The sequence below is a fragment of the Pungitius pungitius genome, chromosome 4 (genome assembly GCF_949316345.1).
Source record: "Pungitius pungitius chromosome 4, fPunPun2.1, whole genome shotgun sequence".
Classification (NCBI taxonomy): Eukaryota; Metazoa; Chordata; class Actinopteri; order Perciformes; family Gasterosteidae; genus Pungitius; species Pungitius pungitius.
Genome location: NC_084903.1, coordinates 20,746,198 through 20,771,914, shown reverse-complemented (window position 1 = coordinate 20,771,914; position 25,717 = coordinate 20,746,198). Strand labels below are relative to the sequence as shown.

The 25,717-nt window shown below is 45.2% G+C and overlaps 2 protein-coding genes across 8 annotated transcripts; both read left to right on the top strand.

Annotated features, from left to right (window-relative positions):
- Positions 1-199: 199 nt before the first annotated feature.
- secisbp2l (SECIS binding protein 2-like) lies at positions 200-14,771 on the top strand. Of its 5 annotated transcripts, none has more exons than XM_037486556.2 (18): positions 200-354; positions 4,019-4,227; positions 5,353-5,689; positions 5,786-5,924; positions 6,572-6,795; positions 7,077-7,101; positions 7,231-7,346; positions 7,705-7,815; positions 7,955-8,065; positions 9,070-9,237; positions 9,373-9,514; positions 9,783-9,958; positions 10,089-10,221; positions 10,316-10,478; positions 11,435-11,655; positions 11,774-11,928; positions 12,109-12,328; positions 12,418-14,771. In XM_037486556.2, the coding sequence occupies exons 1-18, from the start codon at positions 334-336 to the stop codon at positions 13,032-13,034; spliced, it is 3,288 nt and encodes a 1,095-aa protein (XP_037342453.2). In that variant the 5' UTR covers positions 200-333; the 3' UTR covers positions 13,035-14,771. The 5 variants fall into 5 exon arrangements, with proteins under 5 accessions (XP_037342453.2, XP_037342462.2, XP_037342434.2 ...); XM_037486565.2 differs by lacking the exon at positions 200-354 and adding an exon at positions 421-494; XM_037486537.2 differs by lacking the exon at positions 200-354 and having other exon boundaries at positions 3,992-4,227; positions 5,789-5,924.
- Positions 14,772-15,715: 944 nt separating this feature from the next.
- On the top strand, positions 15,716-24,773 carry LOC119227622 (SHC-transforming protein 1-like). 3 transcript variants are annotated; one of them, XM_037486588.2, is made up of 14 exons: positions 15,716-15,970; positions 16,125-16,186; positions 16,297-16,847; positions 18,236-18,306; positions 19,415-19,466; positions 19,549-19,668; positions 19,784-19,837; positions 21,549-21,600; positions 21,720-21,840; positions 21,961-22,132; positions 22,753-22,825; positions 23,425-23,509; positions 23,606-23,753; positions 23,876-24,773. In XM_037486588.2, the coding sequence occupies exons 2-14, from the start codon at positions 16,135-16,137 to the stop codon at positions 24,002-24,004; spliced, it is 1,680 nt and encodes a 559-aa protein (XP_037342485.2). In that variant the 5' UTR covers positions 15,716-15,970; positions 16,125-16,134; the 3' UTR covers positions 24,005-24,773. The 3 variants fall into 3 exon arrangements, with proteins under 3 accessions (XP_037342485.2, XP_037342494.2, XP_037342476.2); XM_037486597.2 differs by having other exon boundaries at positions 16,104-16,186; positions 19,787-19,837; XM_037486579.2 differs by having other exon boundaries at positions 15,717-15,970; positions 16,104-16,186.
- The last annotated feature ends 944 nt before the right edge of the window (positions 24,774-25,717 follow it).

The window sequence follows — 25,717 nt, the reverse complement described above, 5'->3', positions numbered from 1 at the left end:
GAGATGTTTCCTTTCGCTCCGGGACGCGCGTTAAAAGCTGTTTTTTTTTTTTTTGAGCCGCCCCGGCTTCCGTTCCAGGTGACTCCCATTTCCACTGTGTCACACAGCGCGAGTCCGCGGAGCGCCGCCAGCTGACGCAGCAACAGTCGGCGCAGGCGGAGGGGTGCAGCGAGCGGTGTTTTGGGAACTGGGTGTAAGTCTCGAGTCCTTCAGTGGTTGTTATTATTAGTACTTTTTTTTTTTCTTCCGTTCACAATGAAGAAAATAAAAGCGCCCAAATCCTGACGTCCGCGTTTTGGTCAATGACCCTCCGTCGTGGTGTCGGTGACTGACATGGACTCTAGTGACTATAAGGTAACGTGTCAGTTTAATTTAAAAATTATATTTTAGTTTAGGGGCGAGGGAGGGGGGGGGGGGCAGGCAGGCTAAAGCTCTACCTCTAGAAAGAAGGAACACGGACAGTAAACACTGCCGAGGCCCGACAACGCTCCCTGGTAAATGTTATTTACAATAAACGGCTCTTCCGTTATTATAAAAAAAAGCAGCGATGCTTAGTTTTTGTTTAAATAAGCTTTCTGGGTCGCTATAGGAACAAACCGCCCGCTATAGTTGGTTTTAACGTTACGTGTTTTGTCACAGGCAGCAGCCATGCAAACTTATGCCGTTTAGCTAGCAAGCTAACATGGCTAACGGTAACTGTAGCTCATCAGAAAAAAAGAACGGATAGTCCACATTCATGTCTTGTCTTCTGGCACGGGGGCATTCGCATTGTTTTCATTTTGCACGAAAAGACATTAAGATCGATTTCAGTGACATTCATTTGATGCTCTAACGTTAAGCTCCGAAACACGGTCCCGTGTTAAAGAGTTAGCCCTAGCTAGCTGGTTATCCCCTAAAGCGGGATATCTCTTCTGTCATTGGACGACGCTTGTCACTGGAAGCAGAGGAGGCTTCTTGGAGAGAAAAAACAGACGATGCCCTTTTTTTTGCTATAAATTGGAGAAAGGTGGCGTTAGATTTGCGGAGATGGTTTCAGTCGGCTAACCAGGAATGTGCATTGGAGAGTTTTGTTGTTGTTGTCAGTAGGGGAGGAGGAGGAGGGGGGCAGGTTTCGTGGATCGTCAGCAGAGGACTATCCGGTTCTTCTGCGTGTCTGAAATTCTTTTGACGCCGTCGGTAATGCAGAAAGTTAAGCTTGGCTGGGTTTTGTGCCCCGAGGCGTGTTTGAGTGAAAGCTTCAGACCGGTTAGCGTTGAACGATGGTGACGTCACGGGGTTTCATCATGGCAAGCGTGCGAGATTTGTCACACCTGAAAAATGTGCGATCGAGTGCTGTGACATCAGCCAGTCCTTGTCTTCATCAATGCGAAGCTGCCTCGGAGGTCTGGTGAGTTTGCTCTCTTTTCGACCCAGAAACAGACGCCGCCTGTTCGTCCTTGAATGCAACTTGTTGTAAGAATAAGTTGATCGCAACAAACAGAGGGTTGTGAGATCAGTGGCCACCCTGCCTGGTCACTCCCGACATCTGCCATCCCCAACCGATGCACATCTGTGTATGACCGCACTGGCCTTTTCCACAATCACAGCTATTCTCACTCGGATACTACAAAGACACACACATAATTGATTCAAGAGACGTGTCCTCTGACCGACTCCGTCTTCTTTCGCAACTAGTTGGATTTTTTCCCCCCCACTGGTGTTAGGAATCCAACAACCAAACATCAGTGCGTGTGAGGCCTCCATACTATGGCTTGCTGTATAATAAGCTTATCCTGCAGTAGTTGATCCTGTAAAACTTAATCCTATAACACCCCGTTGGTCGTACTTTACCATGCTGCCGATTCAGACCTACTTCTCTAGTCCTTTAACGCTTTATCGGTCTCTGCACTGAGGCAGATACTAAAATATTGCATTACAAGTACAGCTTCTTCATTTGTGAACTGGTAGACCAGGTTTAATTTCCAATAGAATGGATGAGCTCTACAGATTTTATTGAATTAACGTGTTGCCCCAAATCACACACATTTTACCAAGGGGACTTTTCGTTCTGTACACATGCGGCATCCTCCGTCCCAGGACCCTCGCGTCGCCAGAGGAGAAACTCTTCCAAAATAAACCGTTTGATTGGGAGGGAGGAGGCGGAAGAAAGATTGATTGATAAACTGCGGAGAAGTGAGAGAACCACCCGCCGACAGTAGCAGTGGGAGACAATAGCTGTCTGTGTGACATCCACTGGCCACACTGATGATTCTATTCATGCGCCCCGAGCGCAGTTTCAGAGAAGCGAGGGGCGGCCTTTGTACCCTAAACCCTGTCACCTCTCCTCATCCTTTGCAAAATAGCTGGTGATTTGAATGGGACCTCTTGCACAGAGCTGCCACCTCGGGGTTAGACCAATGCCACCACCATGTCAAATGAGCTCGATGAGGTGTGGAAAGATGTTCCATGACCGCAATGGAAAAAGACAGACTAATATAACTGCCCTTCCAGTCGTGTCCTTAAATTAGCATAAATGTTTTTACACTTTTTTCATTTTTACAAAAAGAATCAACTGAATTCCTTCAAATGTATAGTTTTATGGCGTTCTAATAATTTGACTCATAGACGAGTCCCTTTAAAGTTTTGTCAGTGTCTTTCCGTTTTCAATGGCAATCATATAAGGAAATATAAATGTTTGAATATTATTTACATGAATTTGAATTTCCACTCTTAAATAACATCACCATGTTGTTTTAAAACATACAATGCTTGCGCTGTTATACATGTTATATATAAATAGGACTGCACATTAAACAATGGCATGTTTTCAAATTTCAATTTTTCCTCGTTTTATGAAGGATGTTTGTACAGCTTCCTGTCAGCTGGTGTCGTCACTCAACACATTGTATCCATTTGAGGCTGTGTCTCGAGTTTGACCTCTGATTTCTAATGACCCAATGCCAAATCTTTGGCTTTTCTGTGGCCTGCCGTCCTATTTCCTACACAGGCTGTGTGTCTAGGTCATAAACCTGGAGACTCGTGAAATCAGACTGACGAGTAGTGAATGTTTGCACATTGTGCACATTGACTTGGAGACAACTTCATTATGCTTTTGTCTGCCATGAATGTCATTCATGAACAAATTGCTCTATGGATTTATTTATATTATCAATAGGGAAATGGCATTCTGTCTGTATCAGAACTCTAAATGCATAACCCAAGTTACATTAGGCCCTAAGTTGTTAAAAATGATCTATAGTTTGTTTCTTGTAACTTGTAAGTCTGGTGTTTGTACCTGGGTGACATTAAGGCTTTGAGGGACTTAAACACCAGCTTTTCATTCCCTACATATCAAAATATGTATTTTAGCCATTATGAAATCTGTTTCCCCCAAAACACCCTATACTTGTTTTTCGCTTTTGGGTTCAGAGAGACTGCTCATCGTCCACCATTTTCGCCAGTGGCTTGGTGTTTATAGTCTTCACCTTTGTTGATTGTGCTGCAATGTGTGAGTCACATGATGAATTACCTTGTAAAAATAGCTGGAGACCTCATTTCACATCTTGTGTACTTTGCTAAGATCCTCTCATTTGTGTGTTGGGTAATCTTTGAGCTCATAAAGGTTTTATGTGCCTGTTATTGCTTGATAGCTGGTTTATTGATTGTTGAAGACACACAGAACTGTGAACTAACTCGAACAGTATGATGAAATCAGTGACCAGCTGTGATTAAAACCAAACAAAGGGTTGATCAATAGCTTCTTTTTGTTCATCAAGATATTCAGTACTCAAGGCAATAAGATGAAAATGTTTTGAAAGTTGATGTTGGTAATCTGTATTATACATTTTAAGCCCCTCCGAGGGAGAATTTAGTAAACCTACAGAGTGGGCTTGACACAATAGAAGCAGAGGATGTGGTGACTGACTGGATCTTTATTTGAGAAATTGATCAATGCTCTGTGGCGTTGGCCACCGTCTCACTCAAATTGAGCACCGCAGTCATTCCCGGTCTGATGGCCGTCCGTTTGTCTTTGGTGCAGGATGTGAAGCTATCGGCCGAAGTAGAACCGTTCATCCCGCAGAAGAAAGGTATGGAAGGATCTCAAGTGAGCATGAGTCTTTCTGGAGAGGCAGGCGGCGGGGGAAGTGGTGGCGGCATCGGAGGAGGCAGTGGAGGGGTGGAAACCACGCCGATACCCAGCTACCTCATCACCTGCTACCCATTCGTCCAGGAGAACCAACCCAACAGGTAGAGTCTCTCTAGCTCAGTGGGGGGAGGGTTTCCGCAAAAATAACACAGCGAATGTGAGCGAATGGCAACAGTGGTTCTGGTGCATGAAATATATATATATATATATATATATATATATATAAAGCAGTATGTGTGTGTGTATATATATATATATATATACACACACATACTGCTTTCTCATTCACCAGAATGTTGCATACAAAGTTTGCCAATACTATCCACTTTAGCAGAAATATCGTCATTGTTTGCTGTAGTGTGGGAAGTCGGGTCTCCCAAATTCTGGTACCGCCCGAGAACAATCCGCTTACTTCTGAACCTGTTTACAACGTATTCAATGTATTAATTACTTTAGTAATAGGGAGTAAACTATATTCAATACCCTTAGTGCTAGGGCGATTTTGCAGTAGCTTAATACTGCTTGATCATGAATGGAAGCACAGATCGAGAGTCAACCACAACCAATGGACAATTTCCAGTGGCTCTTTCTTTGTCCCGGTGATCTGCTGTATCCTTGCACACATCCGTTCCTCTGTTTCCTTTCCGCCTATTTGAATGAAAGGAAGTGCCCGCTATAGTAGGCTGGCTGTGAAAATGTCATCTGGATCCATATCAACATTTCTACATAGCATGTTTAACACCCCTCCCCCCCCCCCCGCCCCCCCCCAAACAAACCAACCACCGTGCACATCGCTGCAGATGTTTATCCGTCAGCCCTCTCTGAATGGGCTTTGACTTTAAGGCGTCTCCACAACACTGTTGCATGCTTTTGAGAGGAAACATGGCAAAGTGAGAAGAATTTGGAAAAGAAAATCTCAGAAACGTAACACAATGGTTGTAATCAACTAAAACTAAATATGTGAGTTTGTAAGTATTCAGTATCTACCACTACAGAGCTCTTTCTTTAACAAATATATCATCAAACATCTCAGCCTTCCTTTTATTGTTTAATTGTTTTGCATAGTGTCAAATTATTTCATTCAATATGGCAGGACTTTCAGACTGGATTTGGACATCTCCTCATTCCCCAGCTGCGATAAATGGTGGAAATGCATTAATCAACCATATGAACATTATTTAAAGACAAATAAGGTAAATTAACATGTTGCCTCTGCTACTTCTCAGGCAACATCCCATGTACAATGGAGGGGAGCTGCGCTGGCAGCAGCCCAACCCCAGCCCCGGGGGTTCGTACCTGGCCTACCCCATCATGTCTTCCCCCCAGCCTCCCGTCTCCAACGACTACGCCTACTACCAGATTATGCCTGCTCCTTGCCCACCGGTGATGGGCTTCTACCAGCCGTTCCCCGGCACCTACGCAGGTCCGGTGCAAGCCGGAGTGGTCAACCCTGTCTCAGCAGAGGTCGGTGAAAGGCCGCTGCCTTTGGGACCAGCGTACGGGATGAACAGTCAGAGGGGGAGAGGCATGGTGCGACCTAATGTTCCCCCAAATGTACAGATGGTCAGTAACCTGATTGTGAGGCACGTCACATTCCTCGTCCTCGTCCTTAATCTATTTAGTGAGCATGCCCTGACACATTTTTTCTGTCTCCTACAGCAGCAGTTGAGTGTGTGCCAACCTCTGAGGGGTCGCCGACCTCCAACCAGGAGTGTAGCTGTGCAGAAGGAGGTCTGCACTTTGGGGCCTGATGGTAGGACCAAGACAGTCATGCTGGTGGATGCGGCACAGCAGACCGGTAAGCATTAACCACGTTCTATCATGACGTTGCATACAGAATTTAAAAACAACAACACAAAAAAAATCTACTTTAATCTACTGTACTACTTTAAACTCAGCGAATCTAGGAAGCTGATATGGGGAACCATCCTGACCATAGACACGTCTCACAGCAGTAGTTCTCACTGGACCTGGCACTGGGTGAAACATGTTTTTTGCCAGAGGATCAAGTAACGAGAATAGAAAACACGTAGTTCATTTCCTCAAACATTCCAGGCTCGGTTCAGGTTGTGTGCCTTGCCTGTGAACGAGTGTCTTTCCTGTCAGAGAGAAAGCGGGCACACAATGCCGGTGAGTCCGGTGGCCGGTCCCACCGGTTGATGTTTGAACTTCTGAAAGAGTCGGAACGCAGGGCTTCTAGTTAAAACGTGCGCCTCTCATGATGTCAGCCGCCATTTCGGAGAAAGCTAATGAGTAACTCAAATTGGGTTTTGAATCCCCCTTAATAACTTCATACTAAGAACACTGTCCAAGTATGTGACTAATAAGTCAACAACTGATTCATCTTCTATGTTAAATGTCAACACTGATATGTTAATAATTACAACAGGTTCCACTTTGTAACAAGTTAACTTCTAGTCTTAGTTTCTCCTGCTCTGTCTTCAGATTTCCCAGGTGAGGTGTCCGGGAGGTGCGCAGCAGAGCGGGCCAGTCCCCAGCTGTGGAAGAACAAGACAAAGAGAAGACGGGCGTCCCATCCAGCCGAAAACTACACCGAGCAGGGCGCCAGTGAGGCAGACATAGACAGCGACAGCGGCTACTGCAGCCCCAAACACAACCAGGCTGCGGGTGTAACGCAACGAAGCGCAGAAAATACAGCGGCGCCCACAGTAAGTTGGCCACTTGCTGACGATAAGTCACTCATCGAAATGCTCATTTAAATATCTGGGAAGGTTGTTTTTAACAGCGGTGGTTTACTGCATACCACAATAAAACAGCCGACACATGTCGCAACATAAAGGGTTCTACTTGTAAGACTGCAATGTCACGGAGCAAATACCAACGGGAGAGGTGTAATGTGGTCCTTTTAAATCAACCTGCCCCTCAGTGTTTGTGCACATTTAACGTACACTTGATATCTAAACATGTGTTGTTGTTTTTTTTCATGCAGGCAGTTGAGGCCGGCGTAATGACAGGTAAGCTTTGCATGCTGAGAACTTCCTCACATTGGGTTGTCATAAATCATATTTCTCATACAGCCTATTACAAAGAGATTTAGATTTTTTTTTCTTTCTTTTTTTTAATTTTTACCTTCTCTTCACCAGCAGGCACCTGGGTAAATGTGGCATCTCAGGCTACCCAGAAGTCTTGGGGGGACAGAAACGGACAGTTTCACAGGGCAGACCAGAGAAAGAACCCTGAACAGAGAAACGTCTCCCAGGTACAGTAGATCTCACTGTTTTATTCTCTGGTAAAAATGTTACCAACAATACAGATGCAATACAGATTCACTTAATATTAGTTCCCAGTCATGTTTCCTTCACTTGACTGTCTTTAAAATTCACATTTTAAATGAGTTTCTTAAAGTCCAGGTTAACGTCCTGAAATGTGATATTCAGTTTAATAATATATTAAGCAAGAAATCTCTATTTGAGTCTGTGTACATTTTGTTTTGCCATGTTTGCAAGAAGAATTACGTTAATCGCTTACTACCGAATACTTGACGGCATTCCGAGGTGCCCAGAGGATAAAGTTGTTGGACACCTGTGCTTTTAACCACTGTGTTCTCTGCCCTCCAGGAGTTCCACGGTGGCTACGCGGGGCGCGCGCCTCCCGGCCAGTCACACCAGCGGCCGCAGCCAGCTGTGGTCTCTGATAACGAGGTCTCCCCGCAGCCCCTCTACTTTGAGGTGAGAGGGGCTTTTTTTTTCTCGGGGGTTTTATCTCATCGCGGTGAACTATTGGTGCGGCACGGGCCATCCCACCCGTCTTTAATTTTTAGGAAGTTTTATATGTTGTGCTAAAATGTTTTCTGCACGCGCGTGTCAGGATGAAGACGAGTTCCCAGATCTGGCTTCCGGAGGAGCTGCCCAACGCTGCACCAAAGCAGAATCTACTCCAGCCCAGACGCACGCGCAACCTAAACTTCCTAAAAACCTGGTACGGGAATGTGCTGTCTGGTTAATGCGGTCTACGAGGGTGCTCGCTGAATGGGGCCACAATATTAATACTTAAGTGTAGTTTTCGTCATTGTCTCTCTCTTTCTCTTGCCCCTCCTTATTCGCACTGCATAACCCCGAGAGTAGGCCTTTTCATATTTTCTTCTTCCTCTTTTTGGTTAATTATTATCAGCTGGCCACATTTCCGCCTTTCTCTGAAATCAATCTCCCGAACCCGACTCCCAAATCAGAAGTTTGAGCACTGTATGTGGGTTGGGTCAGGTCATCCGGTGCATCACTAAAACCTACAGATTATCCACCTGAATGAGCACCGTTGATATTACAAAAGCACTTATTTGTTTACTGTCCCATGGAAACGTTCACGACGTCAGACGTCAGTGCCGCTTCACATTTTTTCCGGGTCACAATCACCTTGAGAGCTGCAGCTGCTTTTAAGTAAACGACACAGCGCTCAGTAGCAGCTTTGCCTTGAACCGGGAGGCGCTTGGAAGCAGCATTACTGCATTACTTTAACGTCAGTGTACAGCCAGGCGTGTGGCGCTCTGGATGTTTTCATGCAGCATTGTAGAAAATGTTGAACTAGGACGCTACATGAAAATTTATTCCATTCATAGAGGAAACATGTTAAGCAACATTTAGAAAAGTTTTTTCATAGCCAGGTTCAGTTAAATACAGAGTACTATATAAAAAGGCTTCTATCTTTATGAAAACATCCACATTAAGGTGAAATTATTAACAATAAACCATCCGCTAATCTTGATCATCATGTGATGTTATTCAGTGAAACGAGTCCTAACCAATGAGAGTTAGTGAAGGGCGGGTCTTCAGACCTCTAAAAAATACCTTCCACATTGTTTTAGCAAACATGGATATTTGCTGAATTTGTATATTTTGTATATTTTTTTTGCCTCTTCGCAACTGGATTATTTGACTAAAGATTGTCATCTTTTGTCCCCTACTAAATACTCATTTGTGTCTTCACAGCTGGATAACCTTCCAGAAAACTCCCCTATCAACATTGTGCAGACACCCATCCCCATTACCACCTCCGTTCCCAAGAGGGCCAAGAGCCAGAGGAAGAAGGCCATGGCCGCTGCTTTGGCCACGGCACAAGAGTACTCTGAAATCAGCATGGAACAAAAGAAATTACAAGTACGGACACTCACTATGTCGACTACTCCACGTAGGATCGGTTTCAGGTTGAGAAGTTCAGTCTGGTCTTCAGCTCCGTTCGACGGGTTCATTGGTGTGACCTTCACTGCCTTTTCTTTTTTTCGTGGCCGGCAGGAAGCATTCACCAAAGCCGCAGGGAAGAAGAGCAAAACCTCCGTCGAGCTGGACCTGGGAGATATGCTGGCCGCTTTGGAGAAACACCAGCAGGCCATGAAGGCCAGGCAGCTGAACAATACGAAGCCACTGTCATTTACAGGTATTCATTAGCTTTTACAGCCCGTATAATCTTGGGTTCAAGTATGTTTTGCAGTATTGTTGAGCATCTTTTCATTTATTGTTTGCAGTCTTCTTTCTGGGTTTTTTGGCTGACGCTGCAGAAATTTTCCAGAATGTTGTGCCTTTTGTTGTAAACATGTTTCAGGATATAGTTCTTGGGAGACTGACAAAAAAAAGCATCCTACCACCCACCCTCAGCGGATATTCACATTCCGCTTGTGTGCTAACGCTGTTGTCGTTCCGCCCAGTTGGAACGACGGCTCCGTTCCACGGCTCAGGCCTGGTCAGCCTGCCGTCCGCGTTGAAGGGTCACCAGCAGCCGTACTCAGTCCCACACAATTCTCTGGATTCTACCGCGCCTCGAATCAAGAGAGGGAAGGAGAGAGAGATCCCCAAAGTAAAACGGCCCACCGCCCTGAAGAAGGTGAATGATTTGAGTCAGAGTTGATTATTTAGTTTACATTAAATTTTACGCATTTTAAATGGGGATCTTACCAACCTGTAAATCATTTTGAATGATTGTTTTTTTTTTTTTTAAATGTTGTTTTATTCAGATCATCTTGAAGGAGCGTGAAGGGAAGAAAGGGAAGACTAGTGTAGAGCAGGAGTCTTCAGGGCAGGAGGAGCACGGGGAGGAGAGTTTACATTTCACTGATGATCTTGCACGAGAGCCCGCCTCCCAAGAAGGTGAGGTTAAATCCTCGAGAAGCGATCACCACTCGGATGTGCACCTATTCTTTCTTTCCTAATTGGTATTTGTGCTCTGCTCTCTGCACCACAGAAACCGGCCTGAGCATGCCCAGCGACGCATCCCTTTCCCCGGCCAGTCAGAACTCTCCCTACAGCATCACCCCGGTGTCCCAGGGCTCTCCCGCCAGCTCCGGCATCGGGAGTCCCATGGCCTCGAACGCCATCACCAAGATCCACAGCCGCCGTTTCAGAGAGTAAGTGGGAAAAACGCTCGACCTGCACGCAGCGAGGGATGGAACGCAATTCCCTTTGCATTGAAGTGGCCCCCAGAAAGGCAGAGAAAACGTTGAGCAAAGCAAATGCTTCTCCCACTCGGAGACCACAGCCTTGGCACGGAGAAGCGCGCTATGAAAGTTCATCGGGGGTTTCTTAAAAGGGCGGAACTGTACGATACTGGATTGTAGAGTATGGCACGAATGCCGAGCACATTGCCCCTTCTTAGCAGAGTTGTATGCCAGTGGTCACAAACCCAGCTTTGTCTCTTTGTGGGCCTTTTGTCTCAGCCCACCCTTCTTGAACAGATTTAGCATTTAAAGCCTCCCAAAGGGCCTTTGAAGCCAAGCTCCTCCCCTCAGCTCTAACCGCCGGGACGCTCGCTCCTCAGGCCACACTGTCGATCTTCCGATGAATTTTCCTAAAAGCTCCTGGGAGTATGCATGCTGTTTATGGCTCTGGTAGGATAGCGATACGCGCGATAACAAAAAACTTAACCGACCTGCAAACACGACAGCAGTAAAGCCTTTACGTCATTCCAAGAAGAGCAACAAAGATAAAAGCCACACATTTCAGTTACAGATTGCTTAAGGTTATTTTTTAATAAAATTATAAGAGAATGGTGGGAGATGCCATCACAATTTCCTAAATCCCAAGTTGACGCCATAGAATTGCTTCTTCATCTATTAAGCTAAAAAACTATTGGCTTAGATGAAGAGAAGCAGCATATCATTACTATTTTGAGTCTGTAATGAAAGATTTTCTTTTGACTTTTCTCAAATATTATTCATTGATAAGCAAATCGTAACATCTCAATGATCATTTTGCGGTGATATTTGTGCTAGTGACCAGTAATGGTGATCATCATTGTTTGGTGGCCACCCAAAAGATGAAAGCTCAATTTTGATCAGTAACTTTTTTTTTCTTCTTTCTGCAGGTATTGTAACCAAGTGCTGAGTAAGGAGATCGACGAGAGCGTGACTATGCTGTTACAGGAACTGGTTCGCTTCCAGGAGCGTGTCTACCAGAAGGATCCTACCAAGGCCAAAACCAAGCGTCGCCTGGTCATGGGTCTCAGAGAGGTCACCAAGCACATGAAGTTGAATAAGATTAAGTGTGTCCTCATATCTCCCAACTGTGAGAAGATCCAAGCCAAAGGTAAAGAATGCAGTACCACCATCCGGCCCCAGCCCATATTTTAGTGTTGTAGCTGGTATTTTCTGTGGTTTTACTTTATTTGAAACATTCGAGTCACTGTTTGTTTACTCTGTTGCAGGTGGTTTGGATGAGGCTCTTTACAATGTAATCGCCATGGCGCGGGATCAGGAGATTCCGTTTGTGTTTGCTTTGGGCCGGAAAGCTCTGGGACGCTGCGTCAACAAACTAGTGCCTGTTAGTGTGGTCGGCATTTTCAACTATTCTGGAGCTGAGGTCAGTCACATTTCACTAAAACCCCTTCGGCTGCTAATAATCCACCCGTCGATCGATCGAGGATCGAGGAATTAATCAAATAATAACCCGTATTCATCGGTTTAGTAGTTGTCAGCAGGATTCTCCCTTGGCCTCTTTGTTGTTTTTTTACCTTTACTAACTTGGTTAAACCTTCTTCAGGGTCTTTTCAACCGTCTGGTGTCTCTGACCGAAGAGGCTCGAAAGGCCTACAAGGATATGGTGTCAGCTCTGGAGCAGGAGCAGGCCGAGGAGGCTCAGAAAAATGACAAGAAAGTCCCGCACCACATGGGCCACTCCCGCAACCACTCGGCGGCTTCCGCCATCTCCTTCTGCTCCATCTTCTCTGAGCCTATTTCGGAGGTCAATGAAAAGGAGTACGGTAAGCAGCCTCTCCTTTCTGTCTGTTATTTAGAGTTCACCATAATCCGATCCGGTCACGGAGCGTAACAACTTCATTAATCCCTTCAGAGACCAACTGGAGGAGCATGGTGGAGAATTCCGATGCCCCGGAGCCCGTGGAGTCCGAGCCGAGGCGCCCTGCCCCCCCCACGTCAACCCAAAAGGACGGCGAGGCCGCGGCTCCCGCCGCCACGCCCGCACCGACGGCTCCCCAGGCAGCCAGGACGGCGCCGGCCACGCTGACGCAGGGCACCGGGGAGAGAGACGAGGTCCGGGTGGACGACCGGCTGGAGCTGGCGTCTCAGCAGAGCACAGAGACGGGCTCTCTGGACGGGAGCTGCAGGGGCCCGCTGAACTCCTCCATCACCTCCACCACTTCCACCCTGGTCCCCGGGATGTTGGAGGAGGCGGAGGAGGAGGAAGAGGAGGACTACACTCCCGAGCCAATTGCTGTGGAGGTGCCTACCCTCAGCAGCCGCATTGAATACTGGGTGTCGAAGACCCTGGAAAACCTGCAGCTGGGAAAGAGCCAGGAGAGCACAGAAGAGGAAGACGAAGAGGAGGAAGAGGAGGAGGAGGAGAGAGGGCAGAGCGAAGAGGAGGAGGAGGACCTTGATTCAGCGGATATTGCAGAGACGAGGACAGAGGACAAAGACCAAGTGGAGGTTAAGAAGGTCCCAGGTTGATGTCTCCTCCTCCTCCTCCTCCTCTGTTCTCCCATACACTCATTCCCTCTGTTGCTCTCACGTCCTCCTTCACAGCAACCAGCAGCTTCTCCCATTTGTCTCCAGCCCCTCGACACCAGACATAATCTCAGGTATCCAACCAACTGACCAACACTCACACATTTACAGAGAAACTGACTGACCCACCAACGCACAGCGTCGCACACCAAACGGCATCTAACGCGGTCCCCTCTCCGGCCTGTGACCTGCTACACTTGAATCCAGGGGGGGAGTGTGTGTGAGACCCTCCTCCTCCGGGGGCTCAACTCCTTTAGAGTCGTCTGGGACGTTTTGGGAGCAAGTGCTTAAAATGGAGAACTGCAGCCTGCGGCTCGCAGAGAAGGAAGGTTGGAACCTTTTTTTTTTTTTTTTAGCTCCCATCTTGTTTGTGCGTGTGTGTGTGTGTGTTTACAGGCACATAGTTTTCATTTAATTTTTGCTGTGTTTAGCTTTATTTTTGTACATGTTTTTTGAGGAAATGAAGAACATCCATTTCCTCATAACCTCTTGGTTAATATTTAGCTTTTCTCACAAAGCATTACAGTGTCGGGGTTCTGTCTGTCTACCTAAACCACTCCCACTCATCAGTCTTCAGAGTGTTATTATAATGTTGAATTTATAAATGTCCCACTTTGTGTTCAGATTACTTTTAACTTCGAACAAGCAAAATGAGCTTTGTGTATATAACCATGTCTGTGTGGTTCTATTACAGTATAAATTGGTTTATCATATGGATTTTGGCTCCATTTGAAACTATTTTGAGTTAATCTGGAATTGTCTTGAGTTCCCAGATGTCTGGGCTTCAGAAACAGAAAATGTTCCTCCGGTGGAGTTTGTTCTCTGATGGGTAGGGCGGTCTCGAGCAGTCTCCTTTGGTAATGACCTAACAACATCTTTGCTTTAAAAAAATAAAAAGAAAGAAAAAGCCACTTACATCAAGTTAACCAATAGGACGAGCCGGGGTTTACTGGTATTCGTAAGTTCATCAGTACCCAAGTTGACCAATAGCATCGGATATGGCTCAATCCTTGTAAGGCTCTTCTAGATTACAGTCGTGCACAAACCTTTGTAAATACATGTGTACAAAAGAGATTTTGATTTGTCGTTGTATTAAAACAAATACGATCATCCCGTTCCTTAAAGCCATTCGATACGTTTTAACCGAGTGAATCCTATTGGATAATGGTGTTTGATAGTGAATCACGGTGAGATTTCAGCCAATCGACGACGACGCGGTGTGTTTAAATGCAGTATGCCGGGCCGTATGCAATGTGAAGCCTCGAGGCGGGACATGACGGCGTCCTGAATATTATACTTGGGATTATAAAAGTATTTCTAGTTTGGTAACAAGTACCATGTGTGTAGGTTTGTGGTTGCGATGACTTCCATGAAAGTGTTTTAAAGTTTGTTAAGTTAATTGACAGCAAGTGTGTTTCTTTGCACTATGTAAATACAGTACTGGTAAAGGTCTTGTAACTAATGTGAACAAAAAAACAAAAAAAAAAACAGAACGGTTCAATGAAGTACTTTTTTCAGCGTGTTCCTTGTCTTTCTATGGATATTTAAGACCGTCTCCTTCAGACTGTACATCACTAGCAACATTGTTATAGGCTGTTTCTCATAATCCTGTTATTGCTCTCAATATATATATATGAACTGATGATTAACATCATTAAAATGTTGTTTAAGTAAACTGTTTGACGGGTACGTTGTCTTCTATTCACTGTTTCATCAGCACACACACAATTAGATTGCTGAAGTGGAAAAATTCCAAATCTTCTTTGTTTCCACGTCATGAAATGTAAAGATTCACTGCTTTTTTTTTGTATGTATGTTATAAATAGTAAATGTATTCTGGATTTTGGAAAAATGCAACAGACATTTTCTTTTCGGTACTTGCATAGAAATAATTATGCTTTAATTAACCGAGAAGCATGTAGGCAGATGATGGATTAATTTAAGCCTGGATTGTAGTTTCACCAAATAGCCACTAGGAGGAGACAACGCTCTGCTGCACGCTGTTCATGCATTCAGACTCGAAGCCTTCTTATTTCATCACGTCCAGCTTATCTACACATCGTACGCAGTGGACCAGCTCTCTTTGAAGAAAATATATATATTTTTTTAAAGTAAAATCTGAATATCAGAAATAGTTATTTAGCCCTATTTTCCAGGCTATGTCTGCACTTTGCTGTTGTTACATATTCATCTTTGTAATAAGTGCGATGTGTAAAACACTCTTTAGTAGATGATTGGAATCAAGGGGAAATCCAAATGTTTTAGTTAAATGCCCTTCCTCTTGTGTGTTCATGCAGGTCATTTGAATATCACAGGCATGAGGTCCACTATAGAATGTATTGGTGTATATCCCCTCATTTTCTTGGCTTAGGAGGAAACCTGTTTTAAACCCTTGCCCGTGTATTAATATCCCACTTTAACAGCATCTCGGAGATGCAACTGATGTTAGACTCCGCATTCATGAACTGTATTGGCTCTGCGTGCCTGTGTGTGTGTGTGTGTGTACAGCATGAGTCACCCTGCCCGCCTGTGATTGGATGGTGGTTTATGGGTGAGGGAGGGAGGGGGGGGGGGAGAGCCTTGGGGGCCGTGTGTCAATCTCTCCTCCGCTCCATTCACATATTTGTCTGCGTGCACCGTCAGAGAGAGAGAGAGAGAGAGAGACTCCCATTCATAAAAAAAAAAGAAAAAGTTCATTCATAAAAGCTGCACACTTGCTCTGCGCCTCAGAGAGAGGAGACTGAGGGGAGGAAAGTTGATGTGTCGCTGAGGGTGGAGCTGGAAGCCGATGGGTCACGGTGGTGGGACTGTACTCGGCGTGACCGGAGCGGAGCAGGCGGAACTTTAGGCTACAGCCGGACCTCTCCTGTCCCACGCTGGTGAGTTGACTCCACTGTAACGTACGCTGACGCTAAAGGATGCTTTTCCTAGAGATCAGGGTGATTAGCCATTGGACCTCTGGATGTAATAATTATGAGCCACATTCCTATTTCTCTTCTGTTGTGTCCTTAGTGTTCTCCCTCCCCCGTCCAGGTTCCTGATTATGAGAGAGCAAACCTCACCCAGGTTCAAATCACAGACGGGACTCTTACCAGGTACCTCATCTCCTCTGTAGTCTTTGAAGACGTCATCGGGACAGTGAAGAAATCACTTTGCCGCACATCTCATCGTCTCACTTTGTTTTGTTTTTTTAAATCTTGCGCAGGCATGTTGAAGCGCACCAAATACAGTCGTCTGCGCAGCGATTCGCTGACGCCCCTGGAGGATCGGCCCCAGAGGGGGCTGCCCTCCAAGCGGGACCTTTGCCTCCACTCTGATTTTGCCCAGGTGGACCCCCGGGTCGCGACCACACACCAGGGGCCGTCCACCCTGAGGGACTTCATCCCCCGCGTGGCCAGCGTCCGATGGCAAAGTCCAGTTCCCCCGAGGGGGCAGGCGAGCACGGACCGGGACGGGCCCGTTAACGGACACGCCGACGGACCCTTGTCCAGAGCGGGACGGGGCTCGGGGCCCGAGCAGAGGCTTTGTGGCCGTCCTGCCCTCGATGGGGCCCCGTCCGATGGGCAAAACCTAACTCACGCCGCTCTGCGCTGCACCAAGAGACCCATCACCCTGCATCGGGTGGCCGGCCTCCCCTGGACCAGCGACTGCGCCCCCTGCTCGCAGCACGGAGGCGGCCCTTTGAAGACCCCCTCGGCTGCAGAGGACGGCACGCCGGTGGGGACGGAAAGCAAAACGGTTCACCATCACATCAAGGTACCAATCACGCCGGAACTGGCTGTGAACGTACAGGAGTCCAAGGGTTTCCCGTTCCTCCTCTTCACCGTTCTCCCAATTGGCAAAAAATTGTTTGTGTTTTGTTTCTAAACTTTGGGTTGAGGTTTTATTCCCACAAAACGAAGGATGTAACACACACACACACACACAGAGTTTTATCCACACCATCACACTCACTCTCGTTTGTTCATCCCCTCCCTCCCAGATAGAGCTTCCTGTGTAGGCAGTAGTGACTCATCCTGGCTCTCTGCTCCTCACTAGATCTGCTCACTGTGTGTGTGTGTGTGTGTGTGCGTGTGCGTGTGCGTGTGTGTGTGTGTGTGTGTGTGAGAATGAATGTATCCGGTATCAGCAGAGCCCCCCATGCTGTCTCAGAACCGGAGGTGTGTCCGCATGGGTGATTAAGAGCCGGGCCGCTGATGGGAATGAGAACGGACTGTTTGATTGTCCTTTATAAACAAGCACGCGCAAACATTACGCACCGCCGCCCACACACACACACACACACACACACACACACACACACACATATTGATTTAAGTCCTGCCTCCGGCCTATAGAGTTTGCTCTGCTGGAGCTCATGGCCAACGGGACCACGAAAGTGTGTCCAAGCGAATGGTCTAAATGTCGCCCGGTTGCGTTTACAACACGTCAAAACGTCCAAACGTATTCCTTCAGTGCAGAAGTTGCTTGTTGGATACCTGGATAGTGTTTTGGTCTACCTTTTTTAAAAACACTGAAATACTTAAATATCTACTGGATCAAACGGCACCATCGACATTCACTTTTTTTTATTTTATTGCACATTGTACGAATTTGAATTGCACATTGTACGTTGTTCAGATTGGCATGCTAAAATGCTAAGCTAAGTAACTATAACTGCTAATTATCAGCATGTTAGCACCGTGTTAGCATTGCCACAGAGCCACTAACTAGGCTGTGACAAGATGTGTTTTTGCTGAAATCTTTCAGTCAGGAAGAGAGAAAAGCATCACATGAACGTGTAATGTCTTTTTCTTGAGTGAAATAATGCAGCCTTAGTGATCCCTAAACTTTCGGAAAAGATGTAACCCTTTTAAGTCCACCTAAAACTTTCTTTGAATCTTCAAACACCTTCATAATGGACATTGAGCAGCGATTTACGTGGCTGAGGTCATCACGCGTACAAACCGAACGCGTTGTGCTCATGGAATGTATCCCATAAAAAAAAGGATAATCCAAACGAAGCAGCATTCTGGGATGTCCAAGCAGCACCAGAGAGAACAGTTTACGTGGTTAAAACGTCATCTTTTTTTTTTCTTCTTCTGATCCTTCATGTGAATCGTCTCGAATCAGCGAGTAACTGGTGTTTTGTTGTATTTTCCTAGTACATGGGTAGTGTGGAGGTGACCCAGTCCATGAGGACCCTCGACTTTGATATGAGAATGAAAGTCACACGGTAGGAAGTCTACCACACACACACACACACACACACACACACACAGAGATACTACAGCCTACATAAGAGAAGAGCATCCAACTATGGACAGTGTGCATGTGGATGGATGAAGAAACGTACATATATTTGCCAAGCAAGACGTGCGTGCTTTATTTGAAAGAAATGTTTCAAAGGGGGAAATCAAATTAAATGTATAATGTTTCATAAACCGGGTCTTTCTCCTCATCATTTGATATTGGCATCCTTGTGCAGGATGCCAAAACGCTAAAGGACACAGCTACCGCTGTTCACAACAACACCGCTGAATGATGGGGCAGAAAATCCAATTAGATGAATTTCCTCCTAATGATCTCTCATCGTCTTATTAAGAGGAGAGAGAGAGAGAGAGAGAGAGACCTCAATCCATTACGTTCTATTTGTTTTCAAGAGGCAGAAAAGAACTTCCTGGAAAAAAGTCTTTCTTTCTAGAAAGCGGGATGTTGCTTGCGGGCGGGGGGAGGGGGGGGGGGGGTTTGGCCTTTCTGACCCAAACATCTGCAAACTGCAGAGTTCATAGAAGGTGTATTCATTCTATGTTCAGATGTCTTCCTTTTTTAACTAATCTATTACTTTTTATCGATACATACAGTGTAGCTCACTGACATTCAATAGGAAAAATGCATCTGCCTAATAATGCTGTTTCCGACTTTTTGTCGGATTTTGTGTACTGGATTTGTGAACAGTGTGCTTCAACTGATTTATCAGTCATTTTATATTATTCCAACATTGAACTACTTGATAGACTGATTTGTAGCCTGTGACAATGTACGTGTGGTTTTCTTCATGTTAATCTGCAATAACTACTCAAAAATAAAGTAAAGTAAAAAGTACATACGAGAAATCCAAAGTTAGGCGTAAAAGTCCTGTACTTTAAAAGGATAGATTTCCCTCCGCAGTCAAATAAAACCCACTGCAGATGATCCTCTTGTGATTCACTTTACTTCCTCTCACGTTCTCTTGTGCAAGTCACATGTCAGCAGGGCGCACCGGATCCCTCATTCACAAAGGTATCTCTGTGTTGGTTGTGTGTCTGCATGTGCACATGTTTATAATCGGTTTGTGTGCGCAGAGAGGCAATCAGTAGACTGTGTGAGAGGACATCAGCAGTGAAAACTAGAAGGGTAAGGAACACACACACACCCACACACCCATGCAATCAACACAGACCCAGCTAGAATAACAGATTTTTTTTGTCATCATCAGCCTGTGTGCAAAGCGCTGCCTGCCCTTCTGGGTCAAATCAACCTTCAGTTTTCAGGGAGTAGAATCGTCCTCACTGTCTCCACAGACAGCGTGTCAATGATCGCTGCCTCCTCCTTTCAGGTGACCAGACCAACACGCTTGACCCAGTTTATAACTGCCTTCATTCTTGAGGCCTGCAGAGTAAAAACAAACCCATTTGTGCTTGCTTCTGTCCTTTCTCTCTTCTCCTCCATAGAAGATTGCCCACCACCCCATGCAGGCTGTTTCATTTGCCTCAGGAGGAGATCCAGTATGTTCTCAAATGTTTCACATTAACAAATACATACATACATGTGCTGATGGTGTCGCTTATTGCTCCCCAGGCAAAAATGTAGTGCATGGGATATAATGCAATGTACGTCGCTTTGGATAAAAGCGTCAGCTAAATGACATGTAATGTAATGTAGTGTAATTTAGCTTGTTTACTGCTTGGTTTGCTGCCATGTGTGGAGGATTGAATTATTTCCCGACCAAGAGGCTTGAATCTTTTCCACTGCTAATTGGTGGTGTGAGGTCCGTATTTATCAAGCCAATAAGAGCTACATTTTGGACACGAAATGGAAAGAATCTGGCTGCACTAAAGAATCCAAGCATCTTAAAAAATACTAGTCTGAGGACATTAGGTCAGAAGAAAAAAAAGTGAGAAAATATCAGGACAAAAAAATATTTTTAAACAAAGTTTTTTTTTTTTAATGTTATGGATACGAAAAGTCCAAAAGTATTAAGCCAAAGAAATATATCAAAAAAGTTGTGTAATAGAAGTCAAAATGTGTTAGTTTGGTTGGAAAATGTTTTGAAAATAAAAGACAAAAATATGACAAAAAAAGTTTTTTAAAAAATTGTTGAGAAATGTTAAGTCCTAAAATATTATGCCAAAAAATGTTCAAAAAAAACAGGTCGAAAAATATTTTGAAAAAACAGTTACAATTTTTTAAAAGGCCAAAAGTTGATTTTTTTTTAATTGTAGCAATTCGCTCTGTTTTGATTCTCTTTCCCTCCGTCCACGCATTATTTCCACATGAAATAATTTGGGTTATGCATCCTGAGTGAAAAATAAATCAATCAATGCACTTAATGTCTGGACAGCCAGCAGGACACGTTATTAGCTTCTGTCTAGGTCATCTCCTGCTCGCAAACAGCTTGACTAACGAGGTCGGTCACTGAGGATTCGGTTGCCGTTCATGAACTCCAACAAACTATGAACACAAACGAACCCACCGTATTCATTTAATATTTCCTATTCCATTGCGACGCAGCGACGTTGCTCGGGCCAAAGATTGGGGAGGACAGTGAGGCGACGCCATCGAAGCTTTGGACGGGATTTACAGCTCGCCGTTTGATTAATTAGCTCAGATCAGTTTGCTCGGACACGTTGAAGGTAGCGGAGAGGGAACTTAAGTCAATCCGCCCAGAGGCTTCATGGTGAAGCACATTCCCGCTGACTGTGCTCTCGTGTCAGCGAGCCGCTGATAGGAAGTAAATTAATTAAACACAATACACCTGGACGGCCAACTAACTGAAGACGTTTGCTGTGATTTCCCACGATTAAACTGTGAACTATTGAGCCTAAACCCGCCAGATGCACGTGTGTGTGTGTGTGTGTGTGTGTGTGTCTGTGTCTGTGTGTGTGTGTAGGGGAGGGAGGGGAGGGGGGGGGGGGGTTAATAGTGGCCTTGTGCTCGTACAAATGCAGAGAAAACCTAATGAAGGGATTTCATGAAAGCTGAAATAACATCATCTTTCTTTTAAAAATGAAAAGCAGAATTTTTCGCTAGTGAAAGGGAAACTTCTCACTTCAATACACTCATTGCTACAGTCGTACTTATCCTTGCTGTGATCTTATCCATTTGTGCTCCTTTTGGCATCTTGAAATTGCAATTTGCTGCCACAGTGGTCCGCAAAGTTTACACAGCTTTACCAAAGGTTTTCTTATTGAAAATGTCCCTTCTAAATGTTTGCAGGACATGGCTAATTACATTGCTTATGTTGCCAAGGACCTCGTCAACCAGAGAGGTAACGTACAGTTTAAGATCATCATCATCATCATCATCATCCTCATCATCATAATGAGCTTCCACTGGACAAAGTGCCTTTTCCCCTTTAACTATCAATCAAAACTCTCTCTCCGACAGCATGTCACATCCTGGAGTGCCCGAGGGGTCGTGCCAGCGAGGTGATCAACAGCATCGGTCAGGCCTTCGAGGATCGCTTCCGACGACTTCTCAACCCCGCGCCGTCGCTCCTCTCCAACAGGTTGTCCTTCTTTCGCCTGGGACGGTCCTATTGGTGTGTGTGGGGGGGCTGAGCATTAAGTGAGTAAGCTGCAGGACGGTGGAGCCAGTGAGGTGAAGGCGTGCGCCTCTCTGCCTGCAGGTCAGCGGCGAAGATGTGTCCCAAATGGAGCCCGGAGGAGAGAGCGACGGACCCAAAGGCCAACCAGGACGTTGAGGCCAGCGAGCAGCGCGACTACTACAACGTGGTCCCCAGGAAGACGCCGCCCGCTGGCGGGGGAGAGGAAAACGAACCGGATCCTGACATATTTGGGGTAAGAGGGACAATAACATTTATTTAAGCATCTGGGAGACCAAAAAGAACCAATGACGACAAGTCCAACTTTTCTCCAAAGCTTTCAACTGCATCTGCTGCTCGGTATACCGACGTGTTCTGTCGTCATGGAGATGGTTTAGTAGTTCTCTTATGATTAAAGGATGGAATATAAACCTGATATAATGTAATAATATTAAATCATAAATTATATTATATTTTTGACTTACTGAGCAACTCCATCTACAGAACAACGCCGTCACATATGGTTAAAAACTTCAGAAACAAGGAAACGTCAAAGAGACAATTGGAGCTCATTATGAGCCCCTTGAGTTAATGCTAATACTCCTTCAGTGTTCTTTTAATCTGCTCCTCAGTTGTTGGTCATAACTTCCCAGAACTATTGTGCTCCTGCGGGAATTGAGTCTGCGATTTTCCGGTTATGAGCACATGTCTCCAACCTTTAGGCCATCACTGCTCCTGCATGCACACATGCACACACATACACACATGCACACACACACACACACACACACACACACACACACACACACACACACACACACACACACACACACACACACACATCTTGTCTGTATGACTCATCTAGTGCTGTTGCAGGTTTGTTCCTTTGAGCCTCTTTCCCTGTATGAGAACTGCTCCGTCACAGAAGAAACTCCAGCTCCACCTGCAGGTAAAACTCATCCTCACACGGCATCGTGTGTTCGGATTGTGTCTGAATGTGTTTCTGTCTGCGTGCAAACCACTAATCGGGTCAATTATAGTTCAGCTGAACCAGATTAAAAAAAAAAAAACAATCCCATCGGTGCAGCGTGATTTTAGTGGGAAAAAAAACGGGTCATATGGTTTCCACCAAAAAATGCTAAATTGCATTAAATCATGGAATAAATGAAACCAATCAGTAGTCTACATGGTCTACTTGTGAAGGAGAAAACAGCATTATTTGTATTCCACATAATGATCTCTTTGTTTTTATTGGATTGTTGACTATTGGACTCGTCGCTGATGATGATTCACAACCGTTATCAAACTTCACAGTGTTGAATCTGCCTCAGTCGAAATTTGAGTTTTTTTCAAACATGAACTGATTTGGAAGTAGTTTTAGAGGAAGAAAAGTCTCAACGAACACTATTGATAATACGTTTATAGATTTTTAGATTTTATAGAACAGCATAGTTGAAAAGAACATGACATCCTCTTGGTTTAAAGTGACTGCTGATTGTACGCCCCCCCCCTGAGGACTCCTCTATTCTTCTTCTGCCATTGCTTCAGAGTCGGTGGCGTGTGAGGCCATTGCTGAACCTTCTGAGACACTGACCCAGGACCTGATCCAGGAGGAAGTTTGGTTCCACGGCAGGTAATCGGCGTCGTTTGCCCCGCCTCTGCTTCTGAATCACTCGACTCAAATGGGTCCGAACGTGTCACGTTCTCAGTAACTCTGTGTCCATCGCAGATTGGGAAGGGATCTGGCGGAGTCACTCCTCACCCACCACGGGGATTTCCTGGTCAGAGAGAGCAGCTCTGCGTCTGGTCAGTACGTTCTCAGCGGGATGGAGGGAGCCACCGCGCGTCACCTGCTGCTGGTGGATCCACTTGGGCAGGTACACAGCTTTCACACACACACACACACACACACACACACACACACACGAAGCACGTAGAGAGGAGAAAATGTCAGTTGGCTCTGGTGTTTAATCTTTTGTTTCTTTTTTTGCGTAAGCAGGTGCGGACCCGTGATCAGGTGTTTTTGAGTGTTGGTCACCTGGTGCGTTTCCACATGGAGAACAAGATGCCCATCATCTCTGGAAGCATTGAGCTGTGTCTGAGACAGCCGATCCTACAAAGACACTAACACACACACTCACGCACACACACACACACACACACACACACACACTCACAGCATGCATACGTTCTCAGCGGTTTTGGAGCTGAGGCACAATGTGCGTTGACCACTGCTGGCCTGCAAAACATCCCGTCACCCTCTCAGGCTGAATTAATCAATCAACCAATCATCAATTGGCTGTTTTTTTACTCAAAGATCCAAGCTCAGTGACGGGGGGGCTGGGAGGAAATAACCAGAATGTTGGAAGACTTCCACAATCATTCTTTTTGACTTGCTGAATTTGTCTTGTGTTTGTTTTTGTTGCTGCTAATTTCTGTTCCCATTTGCCCTGCTTGACCTTTGAATCCCACTTGTTACATTCTGTAAAATACTTTTTATTAACAGAGTCCACAGCAACAGATAAAATGGAAAATATGCAAATAGTAAATGTAAATGTTTTTTTCCACTAAGGTAATCAAATGCATCAGTTCTCAGTTTCCAAACACAGAAACACAACTTTATTCATTCTTACCCCTTTTATAAGCTAATTATCATCAAATTGAGGAAAAACTCACATCACACATTTACTAACCACTTGTTACAAAATCATAATATACAACTATACATTGTTAACAGAGACTCACATTTAACAAGGTATACGTATATCATCGAGGAAACACGTTGAAATGTTTGATTTTGTCCTTTTTCTCTTTCTCTGTAAACACTTGAATGTTTCGTATGTAGCTATTTGATATCTAGATTTAATTTCTACCAATGAAATAAAAGCAAAAACGTTGATGCAGTTATATATTTTATACGGCAGCCAAACATTGCTTTTGAGGTTACAAGTAGCCAGTGAACACACTGCAATGATGTGCTGGATGCCTCTTTTATTTTGTAGTACAAAAGGGACAAAACAATATTTGAAAGAGCAGCCTCGGGAGAAGTTGTAGGTGTATTGGTTTTCCAGATCTAGTTAGTTAGTCACATGATTTATAGATTGGGTTTCAGTTTTATTTAACGTTACACGTGCGACTTTTAAACACGAAGGGGTAATCTGCCGTCTTATTTTGTAGGAGTCTATTTCCTGTCCAACAGTGTTCGCTGCTACGTCATCTCCGGAGAGGAACAGTGGATTGATTTACCAGTAAAGTGCCCGATAAGACTTTTGCAAACCCGAAGACAAAGTAAAAGTAACGTTGCTCACAATTGGAAAAAAAGGTGATCTGTAAAAAGTAAAATAAACATTCCCTCTCACTGAATGTAGGACGAGTTGCGTACCATAAGCAAAGAGAAGTACCCCAAACGGTTTAATTAACTTAATAGGTAGGCCAGGTATTTACACCACTGCTAATTTATTGCGGGGAATATGACGTCACACAATTTAGTTAAACTTAATTAAATGGTACCCTCGTCTGATTACTATCTCGCTCCGCTGATTCCAGCGCATCCGGAGTTGCTATGGAAACGGGATCAAAAATCTATTTTGAATAACCGAATCCGATCGTTTGCTGGTGGTTTTTCTGATCGGTGCCGTCTTCTCTCTGATGACTGAACCCGACGGAACCACTGCAGCGGACTGGCGAGAAGTAGCAAGGAGTCGCAAGAAGGGGGAGCAACCGACCGAAGCAACTCCTGGACGCCGTCGTCGTTGTGGATGGAGAGGACGGCCAATAAAAAGCCGCAGGGTCGGCTGTCTGGGCCCTGGCTGCTCCATGTGTCCCCCTGCCGAAGTGTCGC

What these genes read in the sequence shown, in the direction of transcription:
- secisbp2l (XM_037486528.2), top strand. Translation starts at nt 3,992, where the DNA reads ATGGCCGTCCGTTTGTCTTTGGTGCAGGATGTGAAGCTATCGGCCGAA. An exon ending in CAGGAGAACCAACCCAACAG is followed by an intron (nt 4,228 to 5,352) that starts GTAGAGTCTCTC and finishes GCTACTTCTCAG; the next exon opens with GCAACATCCCATGTACAATG. An exon ending in GGATGCGGCACAGCAGACCG is followed by an intron (nt 5,925 to 6,571) that starts GTAAGCATTAAC and finishes CTCTGTCTTCAG; the next exon opens with ATTTCCCAGGTGAGGTGTCC.
- LOC119227622 (XM_037486588.2), top strand. Translation starts at nt 16,135, where the DNA reads ATGAGAGAGCAAACCTCACCCAGGTTCAAATCACAGACGGGACTCTTA. An exon ending in GGACCTCGTCAACCAGAGAG is followed by an intron (nt 21,601 to 21,719) that starts GTAACGTACAGT and finishes TCTCTCCGACAG; the next exon opens with CATGTCACATCCTGGAGTGC. An exon ending in CGGATCCTGACATATTTGGG is followed by an intron (nt 22,133 to 22,752) that starts GTAAGAGGGACA and finishes GTGCTGTTGCAG; the next exon opens with GTTTGTTCCTTTGAGCCTCT.